General features: G+C 45.7%; 1 protein-coding gene across 1 annotated transcript in view; it reads left to right on the top strand.

Annotated features, from left to right (window-relative positions):
* The window catches only part of BST1 (bone marrow stromal cell antigen 1), a 30,710-nt gene extending 16,510 nt beyond the window's left edge, over positions 1-14,200 (top strand). Inside the window, exons 8-9 of the mRNA XM_070458097.1 lie at positions 3,964-4,023; positions 13,046-14,200. Coding sequence (XP_070314198.1) covers positions 3,964-4,023; positions 13,046-13,145 — 160 coding nt within the window. The 3' untranslated portion in view covers positions 13,146-14,200. The remainder of the gene's footprint in view (positions 1-3,963; positions 4,024-13,045) is intronic.
* The last annotated feature ends 2,097 nt before the right edge of the window (positions 14,201-16,297 follow it).

Here is a 16,297-nt window from a genome sequence, read left to right as displayed (position 1 = left end):
CCGCAGCCTCCTCTGTGTGCCTTCCATCTTTCCCAGCATCAGGGTCTTTTCCAAAGAGTCGGCTCTTCACATCAGGTGGCCAAAGTATTGGAGCTTCAGCTTGGGCAACGGTTATCAGTACGTGTATTCAAAGAAGGAGCAGGGGGCTGTTGGAAAGGTGTTTCAGAGGTCAGCCCCAGAGGCCACGGAACTGTGCCTTCCTGCTGTCGCTGGATCTGGGTACTGGTGGTGCTTTCCAGCTAGAGTTCCCGCTGACCCCCCTTCCCCCCCACTGTCCACAGCGCTTTCTAAGGACGCTTATAGGATGGACGGCAGCCCTGTATCCTTTGTGAGTGTCTGGTCTCCTCCTCACTCGCTTCCCTGCATGGGGAGTCACCGGGACACGGGGACTGTGACCTGTGCTTCTCCGGATGCCGCACTACCCGTGATTTGTGTTAAGGGGAGTTTGAGATACTTACAGAGAGACGCTTGGTGGCTGTGGACCATCTGAAAAGTCATCGTAGCTACCATTTATCACGGACTTTATGGGCCAGGTACTTTATATACATGTAGTCAGAGATCATTTCAAGGTACTCCTGATTCTTGGAAATGTAAGTAAGTTTGGCTCAAACTCTGGGATGATTGAAAGCCCTCCCCCGGCCTGGGAATTCCTTACCTATCACTTCCTGCTTCTCCTGTGTATCGGCACCTGAGTTTGCAGTCCTGTTTGTTTCCCCAGGGGTTGGAGTCCAACACTTCACTGACTCAGGGGCTTTCCCAAAGGTTTGTGAGTGCGGCAGGGTGCACGTTACATCTGCAGCCTTTACCAGCGCTGGTGACTGTCCAGCTGGCCCTGCCTCCCTCTGGCCTTCTCAAAAGGGACCTGGTGACCTTCCCACCTGAGCAAAGCCCCCAGAAGTGTGGGTCTCCCCCTCCTCAGGTCTCCCCCCAGGAGAACAGGCCTATTCTTTTCTCACAGCTTGAAGCAGGACTGTTTTCCTTGTCTATTATTGCTAATGCTCTCAGAAGACTCTGAAGTTAATTAGGTGTTGTCATCACCCTGTTTTGAACACAATGCAAAGCACATACTCTTGTTTTGGAAATATAATCTGTGTTCAGAAAAAAGCAGAAACTGTAAGGATCCAGTTGGATGAATTTTCCCCAGGTCACTGTACACGCGTACCGGGATTAAGAGGCAGAGCGTTACCAGCATCTCCGGTCTCTCCTTGGTCTCCCTTTCAGGCTCCCCATCCGCCTGTAGTAGGAACCACTCTCTGGACTTGTAAGAGCATAGATTCGTTTTGTCTGTTTTATATAAATACATATCTGCTTTCTATAAATATCATGAATGGGTAAATGAAAGATCAGAGAGATTAAGCGAGTTTCCCAAGGTCACCACTCGCCGACACTGCTGAGTTTTGAACCCATCACTGTGTGACCCTGAAGCTTCCCCCTTTTCTTTCTCCTCTAAGATTCCTCCTTTCTTACAGCATCAGCTTTTTGTAAATTAAATAAAAGGCAATTCTGATTCTAAAATAGCTCAGGGATAGGAAAAAAAAAAAAGGCATGGCGAAAAATCCCACAGTTATGACCACTTTGCTCTGGCCCAGGGACTTCCCCGAGGAGACTGTCTTTTTACAAGTCGCCAGGTCAAGTGGGGGCCCAGGGTTGCCTTCCGACTCACAGCTGTGAGCCTCAAGGTCTCAACCTGCTTTTCCTGAGTCACGTTGCCCCACCTAAGCTGGCCCCAGGCTCCGCCCTTGCATGCCTGGCTTAGCATTTCTGTATCACCCATGGGCTGTCTGTGTTTTGGGGTTTTATTGCTCCTGGGAGCTCGGAGGAGATAACAGGCTTAACACAGGGTGAACAACCAGGGTTAACAGATCAGACTCAAGCCCAGATGTAAGTGAGAATCCCCTGCCTGTCAAATTTCAGGTGACACTGACCTCTGTGCCACGGTGGTCGAACTTTCTCCCCAAGTCTTGCAGATTTTGGCAAGGTCTTTGTTCAAAGCCTCTCGTCTCCTGTTTTCTGCTTTGCACTGTATTGACCCACACTCCGTGAAACTCAGTGCATTTTGGTGGGAGAAGCGGGGAGGCATGACAGCAATACCAAGCTACTTTTTAAAAATTATTAATTATTTTTTGGCAGTGCTGGATCTTTACTGCTGTGAGGCGGCTTTCTCTCATTGCAGCCAGCAGGGGATTGCTCTCTAGTTGCGGTGCTGGGGCTTCCTTTGTCAAACACGGGCTCCAGAGCGCAGGCTCAGCCGTCGGGGTGCTTGGCTTAGTAGCCCTGCACCATGTGGAATCTTCCGAGACCGGGGATCGAACCCATGCCCCCTGCTTTGGCAGGCGGATTTGCAACCAGTGGCCTGCCAGGGAAATCCAGTAACAGACTACTCTTGTTTAAAAACAAACTGTATCTGAGCGGTGTCCACTGAGGACTTAGAGAGTCCTGGGGGTAGGGGGGGCGGTCACGCACGTAGCCGGCCACAGACAGAACACGTTTCTGTTCTTCCCAAGTGCCGTCCAGGCGCCCTGTGATGGCTGACAGCCTCTCCTCGCTGCCTCTCACTGCCACCAGGCTCCCGTCTTCGCCGCTACTCTTCCCTTCTTCCTGGCTCTCCTGGAACCCACATCCTCTCGCCTGGTGGTAGCCATGCGTTCCAGGAAACAAACCCACTCAGAAGGACCGTGCAGATAGTGGAGCGCAGTTTATTACACGGGCGGGCCCAAGGCAGAGTCTCCTCTTAGCCAAGGACCCCGGCCAGTTTTTGTGAAAACCTTACACACCCTAAGTGTACGTGCACAGACCCACCTCCCCAAATTCCCTGAAACTCGTCTGAACAAAGGAAAAAGAAGATACAATCAAAGTTAACCCGTGATTCATATGCCTTAAGTCTAGTTAGTTAACAGTGGACAATTATCTATAGGCCTGTGGTCATACCCAATAAGCATAATAGAATGTATGGTTCTATTCAGTTAGGCAGACAATTAGGGTATTCTTTTAGGTGACGGACAGCCCTGGGGCTCTTCCTTCTGGGGGCCTGGTTTTCAGTTGGTATGTCGTTTCCATAGATTCAGGGCATAGAGCTCAAAGTCCACAGTCACGCCCAGGATGGAGTCCTGCTTTCAAGACAGAGCCTGTTCTGTTTCCTCCTCCAGCCTTATGGTGCAAGCAGTTAGCTTTCTTCCCTGAAGCCAGGGCACCAGCCATCACCCATGTGCTTCAAGTTCAGCCTTCGGCCCAAAGTTCTTATGGACAGATTTTCCAAGCAACGTTGCACGCCTTTACAGAAGTGGTTCCATGCCCAGGCTTTGGAGGGGAGGTTCGAGTGGAGCTCCTCCACTCACTCCTGTGAGATCGTGGGCACGCTCCTCTGGACGGCCCTCTCGGCTGTAGATCGCAGGTAACAATTGGTTGCAGTTCAGCTGCTCAGGTGTGTTGGGCTCTTTGCGACCCCACGGACTGCACCATGCCAGGCTTCCCTGTTCATCACCATCTCCCAACGTTTGCACAAATTCATATCCCCTGAGTCTGTGATGCTAACTATCTCATCCTCTGCCACCCTCTTCTCCTCCTGCCTGCAATCTTTCCCAGCATCAGGGTCTTTTCCAATGAGTTGGCTCTTCGCATCAGGTGGTCAAAGTATTGGAGCTTCAGCTTTAGCATCAGACCTTCCAGTGAATATTCAGGATTAATTTGCTTTAGGATTGATTGGTTTGATCTCCTTAGTACCTGCTTTGGTCAGTTGTTGTAAGGCGGGAATGACATCATCTATGTGAGATATTTAATATATAATCAGATTTTCTGGTACATAGTAAGTGCTCAACAAATGCCAGCTAATATTTTTTAAAAGGAACTGTGTCCTTCAAGGTCAGAGACTTTGTATCTCCAGTACGTTGCAGGTTCCCCATAAATGTATGATGAAGGAAAGTCACTTGACTCATCCCTTAAATATTACTTCTTTTCATTTTGCAGACCAGTGAAGCTCTTACAGTGTCTGGAACACAGCACTCATCCTGACTGTGCCTTAAGTTCGTAAGTAAATGTTTAATCCCTGAAGATAGCCAGCCCTTACTATTTAAAGGACGCTGGTGGATCACAGTGTCATTTTATGCCCACTCCCTGAAACGCCCGGCTGCAGAGTAAGGTTGGAACTTATGCACTGCCCTGCTCTCCATCTCTGCGCTGCTGGGCCAGTGAAGGTTTGCTGAGCATCCGTGCAGCTGAGCTGACCCCCGCATGTACCGTGGGAGCAAGTCCACTCCGGCTGCACCAGTTGCAGCATGAAGGCTGGACCTGGGGTGGCAGGACCACCTTTTAAAATTTACTTCTGTGGACCTCAGAAATGAAAGCTATTTTACCAGCAAAAGTGGATTTATTTGGGGAGGATCTCCCTGGTGGTCCAGTGGTTAAGACTTTGCCTTCCAATGCAAAAGGTGTGGGTTCGATCCTTGGTTGGGGAGTTAAGACACCCCCTTGCCTTGTGGCTTAAAAACCAGAACGCGCAACCAAAGCAATATTATAACAAATTCAATAAAGACTTGAAAAATGGCCCACACCAAAAAAACCTTCTTTTTAAAAAGAAAGTGAATTTATTTGGGACTAGTAGAAGAATTGCAGTTTGGGACAAGCAAGCGATAGCAAAAAGTACAGGCAATACTCGAGTGGTAGCCTTTCCCTTCTCCAGGGGATCTTCCGAACCCAGGGATCGAACCCAGGTCTCCCACATTGCAGGTGGATTCTTTACCAGCAGAGCCGCAGGGAGGCCCAGCAAATGAAGGAGAGGGGTGTTATTTTATAGAGAAGGAGGAAGTTGGGAAGGGGTGTTTTGAATGAGTCCGTCAGAGAAAAGGTGATGACAGTTTCTCTTTGGCTGAGTTGCTGGGGTAGTCAGTTCCTTACAGAAGACGGTGTGCACGTCTTTCCTGCTGTGGCCTCTAACTGACGGTTTGTTCCCGTCCATGGTTCTTTTGAGGTCTGTAGTTGACAATTCTGTAATTGTTGTGCCTGGCCCTGCCTGAGAGCGCCCCCTTCTGGCCTCCTGACTCCATTTTAGGGGTGAGGTTTCCCCCTTGACGAAGTTTCACGTTTCTTAATCCTGATACATTTTAAAATCATATTGATGCATGTCAATGTATGGCAAAACCCACTACAATATTGTAAAGTAGCCTTCAACTATAAAAATAAACAAAAAAATAAAAAAAAATACACACACACAAAATCTTATTAGACTTTTTGAAACGATAATGCATGTGCATAGGATGAAATTCAAAGTTACAAAAGGGCATAAAAAGTGGAACCTCTTTCTTCCTCTGTTTCTAGTTACTCAGTTTCTGTGTGTGGGTGGGTGTGCTCAGTTGGGTCCGACTCTTCACGACCCCATGTAGCCCGCCAGGCTCCTCTGTCCATGGGATTTCCCAGGCAAGAATACTGGAGTGGGTTGCTATTTCCTTCTCCAGGGGATCTTCCTGACCCAGACATGGAACCCGCATCGCTTGCGTCTCTTGCATTGGCAGCCGGATTCTTTACCACTGCGCCACCGGGAAGCCCGATTCCCTTACCCAGAGGCAACTACTGCTTCTAGTTTCTTTTGTGCCCTTCTAGAATATTCTCTGTTTGTTAGAACACACAAACACACAGATACAGACACGTTTCTCTTTTTCATTTCATATGAATGATAGCAGACACAGGACTGCAGCTTGCTGTTCTCACATAGTGGTGTCTGAATGTCATCCCCCTACCTGCAGTATTCTATTGTATGTGTGTCATGATTCTTTTTTTCCCTTTTAACATGGGAGACACTCTCTCTTTGTTTGGAGTATAGCCTGTTAACAATGCTGTGATAGTTTTGGGGGGACAGCAAAGGGACTCGACCACACAGATGCATGTATCCATTCTCCCCCAAGCCCCCCTCCCATCCTGGCTGCCACATAATGCTGAGCAGAGCTCCATGTGCTATTCAGTAGGTCTTTGTTGGTTCCACTTTAAATATAGCAGTGGCACACATCATGATTTAGCCCATTACACATGGGTGGCCATGTAGACCGCTTCCGAAAGTGAAAGTGAAGTCGCTCAGTCGTGTCCGGCTCTTTGCGACCCCATGGATTGCAGTCTGAGAGGCTCCTCTGTCATGGGATTTCCCAGGCAAGAATACTGGAGTGGGTTTGCTATTTCCTTCTCCAGGAGATCTTCCCGACCCAGGGATCGAACCTGGGTCTTCTGCTTTACCGTCTGAGCCCAGGGAAGTCTATTATTAACAGTAAAGATGATGATTTCTTTTTTTTTAATTAATTTATTTTCAGTTCAGTTCAGTTGGTCAGTCGTGTCTGACTCTTTGCAACCCCATGAATCGCAGCACACCAGGCCTCCCTGTTCATCACCAACTCCTGGAGTTTACTCAAACTCATGTCCATTGAGTTGGTGATGCCATCCAACCATCTCATCCTCTGTCATCCCCTTCTCCTCCTGCCTCCCATCCCTCCCAGCACCAGGGTCTTTTCCAATGAGTCAACTCTTCGCATGAGGTGGCCAAAGTATTGGAGTTTCATGAACACCAATGAACACCCAGGACTGATCTCCTTTAGGATGGACTGGTTGGATCTCCTTGCAGTCCAAGGGACTCTCAAGAGTCTTCTCCAACACCACAGTTCAAAAGCATCAATTTTTCGGTGCTCAGCTTTCTTCACAGTCCAACTCTCACAATTTATTTATTTTTTTTTCATTTTTTTTAATTAGTTGGAGGCTAATTACTTTACAACATTGCAGTGGTTTTTGTCATACATTGAAATGAATTAGCCATGGATTTACATGTATTCCCCATCCCGGTCCCCCCTCCCACCTCCCTCTCCACCCCATCCCTCTGGGTCTTCCCAGTGCACCAGGCCCGAGCACTTGTCTCATGCATCCAGCCTGGGCTCTCACAATTTATTTTAATTGGAGGCTAATGAAAATATTGTGGTGGTTTTGCCATACATCAACATGAATCAGCCGTGGGTGTACGGGTGTCCTGCCCCCCCTCCCACCTCCCTCCCCACCCCATCCCTCTGGGTTGTCCCAGAGCACCAGCTTTGGGTGCCCTCCTTCATGCCATGAAGTTGCACTGGGCATCTATTTTACATATGGTAATACACATGTTTCAATGCTCTTCTCTCATATTTCCCACCCTCGCCTTCTCCCACAGAGTCCAAAAGTCTGTTCTTTACATCTGTGTCTCTTGCTGTCTTGAATACAGGGTTGTCATTACCGTCTTTCTAAATTCCATATATATGCATTAATATATTGTATTGGTGTTTCTCTTTCTGACTTACTTCACTCTGTATAATAGGCTCCAGTTTCATCCACCTCATTGGAATTGACTCAAATGCATTCTTTTTTATAGCTGAGTAATATTCCATTGTGTATATGTACCACAACTTCCTTATCCATTCATCTGCTAATGGACAAGATGATTTCTTTTCCTCTACTCCCATTTCCTCTAAGTAATTTCTTTCCCCATTTTGGTCCATTTCTGCCCAAACATCTCAGTACACACATATGTTACCAGACATAGATGTGAGTTTGTTCATCGGTTTGTTTTTCATTTGGTCTTATTTTCATTTATTTACTTGCCTTTTCCGAAAAGTTACTTATTTTTAGTTGGAAGATAACTGCTTTACAATACTGCGCTGATTCCTGCCGTGCGTCAGCATGAATCAGCCACAGATGCCCGTGTGTGCCCCGCCTCCTGAGACTCCGTCCCACCTCCCAGCCCGCCGCACACCTCCCGGTGGTCACAGAGCCCCGGATGTGAGCTCAGACGCAACTTCCTGCTCGTTGGTCCTTTAATGGACCGGAGCCTGGTGGTTCCCAGAGTGAGAGAGAGAACGAGGCTGTTATCCCCTGGTTTACGCGGAAAGGCAATAGGGCCCTGTTCTTAGGCTTCGCGCTGCCGCACGTGGGCACCGGGCGCCCTCTCGAGTGGGTGAAGCCTTCTCGAGAGGGGCTTAGAAGCCCGGGCAAGAAAGTGAGCTCAGCGGGCCTCCGCGCTCCAAGGAATTAGCCAGAAATAGAGAGAGAAAGACAGAAAGAAGGAATAGAAAGAAAGACACGGGGACCCAAGCTCTGATGGAGCAAAGGTGTTTTTAATCAACACGGCGTGGGCGTATATACTGTCTTACAAGGTGGTTATTCTCAGCAAAGACAAAGATTAAAATTCCAGACTTACAAAACATAAGACAATCCCTATCAAAGAGACAGTTGCAAACGATCACCTTTTACCATTTGGCTCATAATAAGGAAGAGGGTACTTATCACTGTAATGAGAAATGCCTGGACTCCTTTCCTCTTAATCCGGAATATTCAGGAATCAGTAAGGGCTAGAGGGTTCCTGACAGATCCAAAACAGCACACAGGAAGCCTTTTGTTAACTGCTTCCTGACACCTGCTGGCTGGCTGTTTTACCTCTGGTGATGCATCTGTTTCCGTGCCACTCTCCCGGTTCGTCCCACGTTCTCCTTCCCTGCCGTGTCCACAAGTCTCTTCACTGTGTCTGCATCTCCGTTGCTGTCCTGCAAATAGGTTCCTCAGTACCATCTTTCTAAATTTCATGTATATGCATTAATATATGATAGTTGTTTTTCTCTTTCTGACTTACTTCACTCTGTGTAATAGGCTCTAGGTTCATCTACCTCATTAGAACTAACTCAAATGCCTTCTTTTTCGTGGCTGAGTAATATTCTATTGTATATATGTAACCCAGCTTCTTTATCCATTCATCTGTCAATGGGCGTCTAGTTTGCTTCCATGGCCTAGCTATTGTAAACAGCACTGTGGTGAGCACTGGATTGCATGTGTCGTTTAGAATTGTGGTATGTGCCCAGTAGTGGGATTGCTGGATCATCTGGTAGTGTCATTCCTAGTTTTTAAAGGAATCTTCATACCGTCTTCCATAGTGGCTGTACTTGTTTGCGTTCCCACTAACAGTGCAAGAGGGTTCCCTTTTCTCCACACCCTCGCCAGCATTTATTGTTTGTAGAGTTTTTGAGGATGGCCCTTCTGACTGGTGTGAAGTGATACCTCATTGTAGTTTTGATCTGCATTTCTCTAACAATCAGTGATGTTGAGCATGTTTTCATGTACTTCTTGGCCATAAGTCAAAAAGAAAAACAAATGTCGTATATTGATGCATATATTGTGGAATCTAGGAAAATGGTACAGACGAACCCGTTTGTAGGGCAGGAATAGAGACACAGATGCAGAGAATGGACGTGTGTGGACATGGTGGGGGAAGGCGGGGGGAATGAATTGGGAAATTGGGATTGACTTGTATACACACTACCGTTAATGGAGTGGCAGTGAAGGAAACAAGAGTTTCACATGATCAGTACCTGCGCGTGACCCTGGAGTGCCGGCGAGGTTACGGCCCTCCCTGCAGTGCTCTGCTCGTCACTCCCTGTGAATTGGGCACGCGTGTTTTGAGGCCTCTCACAGGAAGGGAAAGAATAAACGAGGGCCTGGGTCTTCACTTTCCTCTCCTGAGAATGAAATCCACCCTCCTTTCTCTGCTTAATAGATATCTCAAAGGCAGCACATTCCAAACTGGACTCCTGAATTTACGCACTGTGTTAGGCCGAGTCATGCATCTAAAGATGTGCAGGTCCTAATTCCTGGAATGTGTGGATTTTACTTTATGTTACAAAAGGGGCTTTGCAGATGTAAGAACGTAAGGATCTTGAGATGGGGAGATAGTTCTGGACTGTCCCGGTGGGCCTGGTATGTAATGTAGGTGTCCTGACAAGAGGGAGTCAGAGGAGGCTTGGTTCAAGAGGAGCAGAAGGCGCTGTGATCACGGAAGCAGAGCCTGGAAGCCTAGCAGACAGATAGCCCAGCATGTGTGCTGAGCCGTGTCCAGCTGTCCTCAGCCCCATGCACTGTAGCCCACCAGGCTTCTCTGTCCTTGGGATTTCCCAGGCAAGAGTGCTGGAGTGGGTTTCCATTTCCTTCTCCAGGGGATCGTCCCAGTGGTGCACGTTAGAACTGTATTTTTAATTAATTAACTAGCTCTTTGCTGCACTGGGTCTTTGTCACTGCGCCTGGGCTGCTCCCGCCGCGGCCAGCAGGACTTGCTGTGGGCTCTTCTTGCTGAGGAGCGCGTGGGCGCGGCAGATGTGCTGCCCCGGCTGAGCTGGCCTGCAGCAAAGTCTGCAACACACACGGGCGTCTGCTTAAAAAACAAGTTAGAAAAAGAGTAGACGGCGTATGTCAATTACACCTCCATACAGCTGGGGGTGGTGGAAAACCGTGCAACAATATGGAAACATTCTCACAAACAGCTAAAGTAAGAAATGTGGAGTAAACAGTCTTATTGACTTATAAATTAATGGCCAAAAATTCAGTGTGTGGATAATCTGCAGGATTGGTGAGGCTACGAGGAAGCAGACGTATTTGTGTTACTGACATAAGGGCGTGCTGTGTCAGTCAGGGTTCGAAGGAGAAAACCAGATTTCTCATCTTGGCCCCAGTTGACTGTTCAAAAGGTATTCCCCTACTCCAGCCTGGCCCTGGGTCACAGAGATAGTAGAGCAAATTTCACTTGCTTAGGAATAGTGGAGAAAAGGACTTTTCATCTGAAGAAATTCAGAATCTAACAAGCAGTTGTTGATATAAAGCCAAGTTATATTACTTTTGTGGTAAGTTTAGTAACAATCTGTATTTTTCTGATATTTAACTTATAACATTTTAGAGGATTTGGCATGTAAGAATAGCTCTTGGAATAGCCCTGTGATTTCAATATAAATTTAACTTTTAAATAACTGATTTTATTTATTTATTTTTTTCCTTTTTTTTCTATTTATTTTTATTAGTTGGAGGCTAATTACTTTACAATATTGTAGTGGTTTTTGCCATACACTGACATGAATCAGCCATGGATTTACATGTATTCCCCATCCCGATCCCCTCTCCCGCCTCCCTCCCCATCCCATCCCTCTGGGTCTTCCCAGTGCATCAGCCCTGAGCACTTCTCTCATGCATCCAACCTGGGCTGTAGACTTAGGATTTTTAGTTGAAAGTTATAAGAGACTTTTACTTTTTTAAATCAGTCGTTGTTGCTGTTCATCTGCTAAGTTGTCCCTGACTCTTTGTGGCCCCATGGACTGCGTCATGCCAGGCTCCCCCGTTCTTTAAATCAGTACTGGGATGTTTAAGAGAATTAAGATTAAAGTTTATACATTTGTTAAATTTACTAGCATCAAGTATTTGAGAAGATTATGCTCACTTGAAGTCACTTAACAATATTTTATAAAGAAAATGTAATATTTTAAAATGTAAGTTTAAAATAATCTAACCTAAAATAACTTGAGCTTAAAATGTCCTGGGAATTAGAATAATTTTGAAGTCCCCTTAGAAGTTATTATCAGAGTTCATTCAGTGTTTAAATTAGAACAAGACTACTCATAAATGAAATAGAAAAAGTGTATGGGAAAGTCAAGATTTTGAATTTATTAATTTAATAGCTAAAATTAATTTTTAAAACCAAAGTAACTGCAAGTAATGTGTTTTTCCCTCTGCATAAATGCTGTCCTCAAGCACAACCCCACATTGGCCTGAAAAGCTTAAACTAAACATGTGACAAGTCAGTGCAGAGAACGTGGACCCAAACACGTAAAGTGAAAGAAAACAAAACTATATTTCTGTTTGTGCAGGATATTGAATGTAAATGGTAGAAATGGATCTGAGACGATAAACTAACAGTGATTATTCCTTCTAGGGAAGGGAGTGAGAACTGGGGAAAGGTGACGGGAGACCCACTACTACTGTGCTTAGTTATGCATTATTTTATTTTCTTAAAAAGTAAGAATAAGTTTATCTCTGTCTTAATAGATTAATTACTTAAAAGCAAAAACTAATCAGTTTTGAATGAACGAAGTCTCGAAGAGAAACTGAATCAGGTTGCAGTTATAGAAAATGTCCAGCAGGCGGCGCCATAGTACACTTTTGTGGACTGCTGGTGATTCCTTTAGCGAAAAAGGGATGGTCAGCCCTCATGTGGAGTAAGCAACAGTAAGCCACTAGTAGTAGAGCCAGGGAATAAAGACATCAGATTGTTTCATAATTTTAAAACGTTATCTTTGATGGGTTTCAAAGAATTCATTAGTTCTGTTTTTAAAAATCTGGAGGTCAGATCCTAGTCACTATGGCCATAGGCCAGAGCCTCTCCCAATGTTTTTCCATCATCACGTATCAACTGGTTTTTCATCACCAGTTAAACTCTAGTGGTGTAATATCCATCAGTAGATATTACTGAACTTGGGTAACTTTATGGCGCATCCATACAATCAGAATTCACCCAGGAGGAAGGATGAGTACTTCCACAGGTACCAGTATGGAAGCATGTCCAAGATGTCGTGTTGGGTGAAGAAACAAGTTGTAGATTCCATTTGTGCTTAGATGAAAGGATGTGTTAATATATGTGCATGCATGTGGGAGTATCCTGAGAGGACAGCTCAAACTATCAAGAATTATCTCTGTGCAAAGTGGGAATAGGGAGGCCTGGGTAGGGAAGATCCCCTGGAGGAGGGCATGGCGACCCACTCCAGGATTCTTGCCTGGAGAATCCCCTGGACAGAGGAGCCTGGTGGGCCCCAGTCCATGGGGTCGCAAAGAGTCGGACATGACTTAGGGACTGAACAACAGAGGAGCTTTTACTTTTCACTTTGTGAATTTCTGTGCTATTTGTTTATCTTGAATTTGTTTATTATTTTTGGCTGTGCTGGGTCTTCCTGCTGTGCCTGGGCTTTCCCTCGTTGTGGTGAAGGGGGATCACTCTCCAGTTGTGGTGCTCAGTCTTCAATAGTTGTGGCTCACGGTCTTAGCTGCCCCACGGCATGTGGGGTCTTCCTGGGGCAGGAGTCCAACCTGTGTCCCCTGCATTGGCAGGCAGATTCTTAACCACTGGACCACCGGGGAAGTCCCTTTCTGTACTGTTTAGATTTTCCTGCAGGGTGCATGTGTATTTTTGAAAGTAGGTGTCACTCATCAATACTGACTTTTTTTTTTCTGTTTTCTTTTTAATTTGCAGGGCAGCAGCATCTACTCAAAGGGAAGCCTTTTATGCAGAACAAAGTACCTACTTTATCTTTCCTCTCTTAGCAGCTTTCACTTCAGTTGCTCAGATGTAACTAGAAACTCAGTTATGCTGCCCTAAGCGGCCTGCAGACCTGCCCTTGCCCAGTCATCCTTGTTCTGTATGCACCAAGTGATTCTGTTGTCTAAAGAAGCTTCCTGCTGGTAGAGCAATGTTCTGAAATAATTGTGAGTGATATACATGCTCAGAATTTCAGCAATATCTAGTTCCATTTAGCTGGTTAAAAACAACTGCATTAGAGCAAAGTTAGTTATTATTTTCTTATTTTCATAATACAATGCACTGAGACAGACTGTCTTTTACATAAGCAAACATTTTAAGAAAATTTTAGTACAACCGTGTATATATTTTCATATATTCTTATACCACCAGCAGGGCATACTGCCTGTTTGTTGAATCTTCATATTCAAAGATGTTTGGCAGGCAAAGAGTTATGTATGAAGATGTCCATTTAATGGTTATTTATAATGAGGGGGAACTAAAAATTCTAATAATACAGAACTCTTTGCATATGGTTTAGTATATCTGTAGGATGGGCTATCATTCAAATAGGAAAAGTCATGCTTATCAGTCCAGCTGTCCTTCAACCAGTGAATGGAGTTGCTAACCTTGTACGTGGAATACTATGCAGCAGTAAAAAGTGACCAGCTATGGATAAATGAAGCTGTGTGAGTGAGTCTCAATTGCATTGTGCCAAGTGAAAGAAGCCAGACCAAAAGGCTACATACTATATAATTCTATTTACAGGACATTCTGAAAAAAGCAAAATTACAGGAATGGAGTACTTTTCAGCCTCAGCGTTAAGACGGGAGATGGCAGTAACTAAACAGGAGCCCTGCGGGGGCTTTCATGGGAATGCAGATGGTTCTGGTTTTGCCTGTGGTGGTGGTAACAGGGATCTATGTGTTTGTCAACTCTCCTTCCAGTTTTTTTCAGAATTGCCTGCAAAGGAGTCATTTCATTGTATATAAATCATTTTCAAAGAACATTTCATGCCATATAAAAAATGCCAATGATAAGTGTAAGACCTAGGACATAAAATTGTTTCTCATATGATCCATTTGTCAAATAAAATACAAATGTAACACATCAATGTGTGTGTATTACCTATACATACTTAAATGAATGAATCAGACCAATCAATCCTGAATATTTACTAGAAGTACTGATGCAGGAACTGAAGCTCCAATACTTTGCCCACCTGATGCGAAGAGCCGACTCATTGGAAAAGACCCTGATGCTGGGAAAGATTGAAGGCAGGAGGAGAAGGGGGCGACAGAGGATGAGATGGTGGGATGGCGTCACTGCCTTGACATGAATTTGAGCAAACTCCGGGAGATGGTGAGAGACAGGGAAGCCTGGTGTCTGCAGTCCATGGTCATAGATAGGCACGACTTAGGAACTGAAGAGCGAAATGAACGAAAGGAAGTGTTAGTCGCTCAGTCATGTCTGACTCTTTGCAACCCCATGGCTTATAGCCTAGCAGGCTCCTCTGTCCGTGGAATTCTCCAGGCAAGAACACAGGAGTGGGTTGCCATTTCCTTCTCCAGGGGATCTTCCCGACCCAGGGATCGGAAAGAAGCCCCAGTGCAGAGCGGTAATCTCTGCAGAACGGTCTTCTCAGTGACTCCTCTTCTTGACTTTTGACCTTTCGTGTTTTCAAATTTTCTCTAATAAGCTCACATCCCTTTTCTAATCAGGAAAAGAAAAATAAACCCGCTTCTGTGTCTGGTCATTTAACGCAACACACAACATTTCCAGAAGAAGAAAACAAAACCAGAAGTTGTCACGAACACTTCCCTGTTCTTGCTCCCTGTGGGAGGTTCAGATGTGAGAACCAGCGTAATCTGATGCCCCGGTGCCCACAGGTGGTAATGGGAGCTTTCACTTTCTGTCATTTCCCGTAACCCTCCGGAGAGAGAAAGAACTGCCCGTCGCAGGCAGAGCTGGTCCGCGAATGTGCTCACCTGAGAGCAGGGCTGTCTCTTCCTCCTGGCTCCACTCCATTCTTTTGTAAACCCTTGCCCAGAGTCTGACGGTCATTGTGTATAACATGTGTTTACGGTTCAACCTCGTGTGTCTCTAGAGAGCAGCTGAGATGCTGCCCCGGGCCTGTCTAACTGGCAATGATCACAGGTCTCCTAGTCAGCTCCCTGTCTGCCCGCCTCTTTCTCCCCTGGCTCCTCCTCATCGCCCACCACTACCCCTCTCTCGTGGGGTCCACACCCTCATCCACCCGTCCCCATCGTGCTCACTCCAGGGTTCAGGAGAGGCCAGGTTCCTTGACCATCAATATCAGTCAGCTTTATCACCATCATCATCACCGTCTTCATAAGCTTCAAAATCATCATCATCACCATCACCACGCCTAGTATTTCTTGAGTTCTTACCAAAAACCAGTTGTTGTTATCTACTTTAATAATTCATATAATTCTCATTACTATCTCATACTGTCTCATCCCCATTACTGTCTAATCTTTGCAGATGAAAAAATCAAGGCTTGATAAGGTTAAATCACTTTTTTCAAGGTCGCCCAGTTAGTCATGGAGGGGAAGTGTTACAACTAGGTGGATTGACTCGAGTTGGGGTGCCTTCCCATCTGCTGCACTGAATAAGTCCCCAGGAATGTTAAAAAGCAAAACAAACAAACCAAAATCTTGGATTCTGTTCCAGAAACCTCTGAACTCACTCTCTCTTGTTTCCACTTTCTTAGTCTTCTTAGATCTCCAGCCCTACACTCCACCTACCATTTATGTTTTTGCTTCTCCCTTATACTCTGACACGAGAAATAGTCTCTCTTGTCTCAAACTGGGCTCCCCTTTGTTCTCCCCTTTTTTCTACACCTGCATCTCTCCTCCTCACCTCAGCACACTTAGGGACACTTGTCAGGGTAACACGCCTTCTATTACTCCTTCCCAGAGTGGACATCGTTGGACCCCTACTCAGACCACCTGAGCCCTGTAGGTGGGAATTAGACTTCTAGCTAGAATCCTTCCCCGTGTACAGATGAGTGTGAGGTATTATCAGCATCAAGGTGTTTTTTTTGCTTTCCATAGCTGAGGCCCCATGGGTTTTGGAGAAGCCTGGTATGGATGGTTGAATCTTGAGGTGTTTTTTTCTTTTTATAGAAATGTTGAATGCATGTATCCTTTGTCATGAAATAGCTGGTTATGGATGTCTTACTTT

The sequence above is a fragment of the Odocoileus virginianus genome, chromosome 29 (assembly GCF_023699985.2).
Source record: "Odocoileus virginianus isolate 20LAN1187 ecotype Illinois chromosome 29, Ovbor_1.2, whole genome shotgun sequence".
In the NCBI taxonomy this organism is placed as follows: Eukaryota; Metazoa; Chordata; class Mammalia; order Artiodactyla; family Cervidae; genus Odocoileus; species Odocoileus virginianus.
The sequence above is the reverse complement of the archived record's forward strand: the minus strand, read 5'-3'. Positions and strand labels throughout refer to the sequence as shown.